Raw genomic sequence first — 5,083 nt, forward strand, 5'->3', positions numbered from 1 at the left:
GGTGCAGAATCTCAAAAGAATAATTTTAAACTTGATTCTCAGAGAATATGTCGAGAGGATTTCCAAGATAGACAAATTGTCTTGCACCCCTTCTTTATCTAAATTCCAGAGGAAGACGTCTCATGTGGTTAATGATCAGCAAGTGACTCTTCCTTCTTCTAGTGGCTTGGATAATGGAGGTAAACATGGAAGACCACCAGATGCTCTTACGTTAATGAGGAATTTTTATCAAACTCACAAGGATTCTATCCCTTTGGATAATTTGGACGTTTTGGGTGCGACTTCGGTCTATACCAATGCTCTTCTTAGGGCCGGTTTCTGTTCGGATAAATTTAAGATTGTTTTTATGAATATTTTGACCTGGAATTGTAGAGGGACTGGGAAAAGGAGTATTCCGCCTCTAATTCGGGATCTTTCTCATAGATACAGTATTAAAGTTATGGCTTTGTTAGAAACCAGATTGAGTGGTGTTATGGCGGATAGAGCTATTCGGCGTCTTGGTTTTTCTGGTCACTTTCATCGTGATGCTGTTGGTTTTTCTGGCGGTATTTGGGTGCTTTGGAACACTGATGAAGTTTCAGTGGATGTTCTTTTTCTCATCACCAACTTGTCCATACTAAAATTTGTTGGGTAAAAGAAAATAGAGATGAGTTCATGACTTTTATTTATGCAAGTCCGCGAAGACAGGAACGAATTCAGCTGAGGGAAATTCTGTCTTCACTGTTTGATCAGTCCATGAGGAATGCGGCTTGGGGGATAACAGGTGATTTTAACACTTATTTGTATGAGTATGAGAAGCTAGGTGGTAATGGGCATAACTGGAATAGCATGAGGGAATTTCGTGATTGTTTAGATGAATGTAGCTTGTCTGACATTGGCAATCAAGGTCCTATTTTCACTTGGCAAAGAAGAAATCTTCAGGAACGTCTTGATAGGGTTTGCGCTAATGATAATTGGAACTTGGTTTTCCCTAACCGTGTGGCTTTCAACTTGCCTTTCTTTGGCTCAGATCATCGACCAGTGTTATTATGGGAAGGTCAACCTGCTATTTATCTGAGAGCTGATGGTCCTTTCCGTTTTCTAGCGTCCTGGTTAACAGAGAGCACTTTTCATGAGGTGGTTAATGGATGTTGGTCAAACAATGTAAACTGGATGCATGCTATGGAGACATTTCGGATTAATGCTTCGGAATGGCATAGAAATGTTTATAGGATTGCTCTGAAAAGAAAGAATGATTTGATGCAAGGATTAGAGGTATTGATAGATGTCTTAGTTATCAGTACAGTCATAGCCTTGAGATGTTGCAAAAGGATCTATGGAGGGAACTGGACAAGATTTATCTTCAAGAGGAAATTACTTGGTTTCAATAACATACGAAATTGAATTGGTTTGCTCTTGGAATAGACAAATCAAAGCGTTAACCTCTTTGATATTATCTGTGAAGGAACACATCTATACTCATCGTGTCTAAAGCATGCGCTTTAATAACTGGAAAAAAGCCACGAACTGGTAAAGCCGGTTTAGGTAATGGATCTTTTGTGTACAGATTTTCAAAGAAAGAAACAGCCATTTCCATTAAAACCTGTTGATCACCAATCCAAACTCCCTCAGTTTTTCAACGTATCTATGTGATTCCTCCTACGTCTGGCAACCGTCACAGAATGAAAGAAACGCGAGTTCCTATCTCCAAGAGCAAACCAATTCAATTTCGATCTTTGAAACCAAGTAATTTCCTCTTGAAGATAAATCTTGTCTAGTTCCCTCCATAGATCCTTTTGCAACATCTCAAGGCTATGACTGTACTGATAACTAAGACATCTTATCAATACCTCTAATCCTTGCATGCAAATCATTCTTTCTTTTCAGAGCAATCGGAAAGGACGCTCCCCTCTCGGATAAATAGCAGGTTGACCTTCCCATAATAACACTGGTCGATGATCTGAGCCAAAGAAAGGCAAGTTGAAAGCCACACGGTTAGGGAAAACCAAGTTCCAATTATCATTAGCGCAAACCCTATCAAGACGTTCCTGAAGATTTCTTCTTTGCCAAGTGAAAATAGGACCTTGATTGCCAATGTCAGACAAGCTACATTCATCTAAACAATCACGAAATTCCCTCATGCTATTCCAGTTATGCCCATTACCACCTAGCTTCTCATACTCATACAAATAAGTGTTAAAATCACCTGCTATCCCCCAAGCTGCATTCCTCATGGACTGATCAAACAGTGAAGACAGAATTTCCCACAGCTGAATACGTTCCTGTCTTCGCGGACTTGCATAAATAAAAGTCATGAACTCCTCTCTATTTTCTTTTACCCAACAAATTTTAGTATGGACAAGTTGGTGATGAGAAAAAAGAACATCCACTGAAACTTCATCAGTGTTCCAAAGCACCCAAATACCGCCAGAAAAACCAACAGCATCACGATGAAAGTGACCAGAAAAACCAAGACGCCGAATAGCTCTATCCGCCATAACACCACTCAATCTGGTTTCTAACAAAGCCATAACTTTAATACTGTATCTATGAGAAAGATCCCGAATCAGAGGCGGAAAACTCCTTTTCCCAGCCCCTCTACAATTCCAGGTCAAAATATTCATAAAAACAATCTTAAATTTATCCGAACAGAAACCGGCCCTAAGAAAGAGCATTGGTATAGACCGAAGTCGCACCCAAAACGTCCAAATTATCCAAAGGGATAGAATCCTTGTGAGTTTGATAAAAATTCCTCATTAACGTAAGAGCATCTGGTGGTCTTCCATGTTTACCTCCATTATCCAAGCCACTAGAAGAAGGAAGAGTCTCTTGCTGATCATTAACCACATGAGACGTCTTCCTCTGGAATTTAGATAAAGAAGGGTGCAAGACAATTTGTCTATCTTGGAAATCCTCCGACATATTCTTCTGAGAATCAAGTTTAAAATTATTCTTTTGAGATTCTGCACCTTTTGAAGCATTTAATCTGCCTTTGCTAATATTAGCATTCTGGACCAGCTGATGAACTTTAGCAGATGATGCAGTTGCTTTCTTCTTTTGGTTCTCTTTGAATTTTACTCCTTGACTTTGGACCTCTTTTCTCGACTTGCCCGCGGATAGGTTAGCAGATGGAGAAACTGTTTCCATTTGAATATCCTTTTTCACCAACGGTTCTTCATTATGAGCAATTAATTCCCCATGATTAATTCGTGTCAGACCAGATTCAATGCTGATTGAATCAATCACTGGAGAATCAGAAATAATTAAGATATTATTATCCTTTTGAGCCAACTCAGCAATAGCTTGAAATCTTGAACCTGATTGAATGACCTGTCTGTGATTAGGATGAGAATTGGAAACTGCCTTATTACGTAACGCTGCATTATTAACAACGCCAACTTGTCTCCTACCCGATGATTCCTCCTTTGATTGTGCTATGCTCCTTGATTCCTCCTTTGATTGTGCTATGTTCCTTGATTCCTCCTTTGATTGTGCTATGCTCCTTGATCGACGGTTACGCTGCACCAGCATCCAATTCCCAAACGGTTCCTCCTTCGCCGGAACAGAATCTTTTTCCGGCTGCTTATGAACCATAGAGTCAGAAACTTCAGGAGAATAAGCTGTAATATCTTGTTGAAGATTACTATGGGAACACTGATCCCTTCTATGCCCATACTTTCCACAAGCAAAACAAACTAAGTGGAGACCCTCATATCCAACATGGAAGATACGATCAGCAATCCGGAATTTGGACAAAAAGCCTTTCCTAAGATCAACTTCGACACAAATTCTAGCAAACTTTGCTCTCTCTGTAATATCACCTTCACCAGAATCACGTTTCCTGATAGAGTTCCTATCAATCTTCAATGTGCGACCAAAAATACTACCTATATTCCACAAATGATGAGAGGTATAGAATTCAATAGGAAGTCCTGGAATACGAATCCAAACTGCCAGCTTTCTGATCTCATCATCATAAGGATTAAAAAATGGACGCCACCGTTGAACTACCACATAATGATCAGCTATGATCCAAGGACCATCCTCCAAAACATGAGAGTAATCATTCTTATTTGAAAATCGAAACAAAAAGTAGTCATTCTCTAGATCAATGAACTCATATGTGCCTGAGATATTCCACATTCTCAGTAAACGATTGAGTAAGAATCTAACTCCAACTTTCTTCCCCAGAAGTTTCACAATCACTGCCTGTCTCCAAGGTCTGCAACCTTCTAAATGCAAGGCTTTTGGAAAAGAGTACGTTGGGCAAAGAGGATCCTCCTCACCATCAACCGTAACAAAGACCTCATCCCCTTCTTCTTCGTCCTCTTCCTTACGTAGTTTTTCTACCCAATCTTCCTCATCGCTATCAGCAACATGGGGTCCTCCATTAAAACCAAGAAGAGAATCTTTATATGACACCAACTTCCTGTTAGATGAATCACCTGACTCTTCCTTCTTTTTTTCCCCGTTGCTAGTCACATTCACCTGGATATCCTCCTCTGCTATGTGATCATCCATAGGTTGATCTTCCATAGCAGGGCCTTTAGGTTTTTTTGTGCTTCGATGGAGAAGATCTTCCTCCTCCGTCGTAGCATCTCTCGCTTCCTTGCTGGTTTCTCTCTCTTCACTCATCTCTTAATGATTAAATTTATTCGACATGCATAAAAAATTTCATCTACTTAAATAAATATTGAAATATGAAATTAGAAGCTTATTTATTATACATGATAAATCTCAGTTAAAACTAATATAAGTTCCTAATAAGCCAAAAAGTAATATAATAAGTTTTTAGCAAAAAAGTATCTAACAAATTAAAGACTAAAGTAACATAACAAGTTTTAAATCAACATAAGTCTCAAATGAATTATGGTAACACAAAAAGACCTAATAATCATAAATAAGTCACAGAAGTTAATTGAAGATAGTGTCGTTTTAGATAGCATATTTGCATTTGGGTTCTTGTAATAACTAACTTCATTGTTACTTTTTTTTTTTTTTTTTAAATGAATTTGTCATCGAAGTAATGTATGAATTTCTTATCACAATGCCACGTAAAATGGTTTATGGATTTCTCATCTCTATTATCTTTGGTCATTATTTT

At 38.5% G+C, this 5,083-nt stretch overlaps 2 protein-coding genes across 2 annotated transcripts; one reads left to right on the top strand and one right to left on the bottom strand.

Moving 5' to 3' along the window:
* The first annotated feature begins 735 nt into the window (after positions 1-735).
* Positions 736-1,383, top strand: LOC133314088 (uncharacterized). Its single transcript, XM_061515531.1, has one exon. It carries the CDS (start codon positions 736-738, stop codon positions 1,381-1,383), a length of 648 nt encoding a protein of 215 aa, XP_061371515.1.
* Positions 1,384-1,862: 479 nt separating this feature from the next.
* LOC133314090 (uncharacterized) lies at positions 1,863-4,614 on the bottom strand. Its single transcript, XM_061515532.1, has 3 exons — positions 3,498-4,614; positions 2,741-3,356; positions 1,863-2,577 (listed from the first exon to the last, which is right to left on the bottom strand). Exons 1-3 carry the CDS (start codon positions 4,612-4,614, stop codon positions 1,863-1,865), a joined length of 2,448 nt encoding a protein of 815 aa, XP_061371516.1.
* Between the last annotated feature and the right edge of the window lie 469 nt (positions 4,615-5,083).

The sequence above is a fragment of the Gastrolobium bilobum genome, unplaced genomic scaffold (assembly GCF_033153095.1).
Source record: "Gastrolobium bilobum isolate Gb01-03AN ecotype WA unplaced genomic scaffold, APGP_CSIRO_Gbil_v1 utg2368, whole genome shotgun sequence".
NCBI lineage: Eukaryota > Viridiplantae > Streptophyta > Magnoliopsida > Fabales > Fabaceae > Gastrolobium > Gastrolobium bilobum.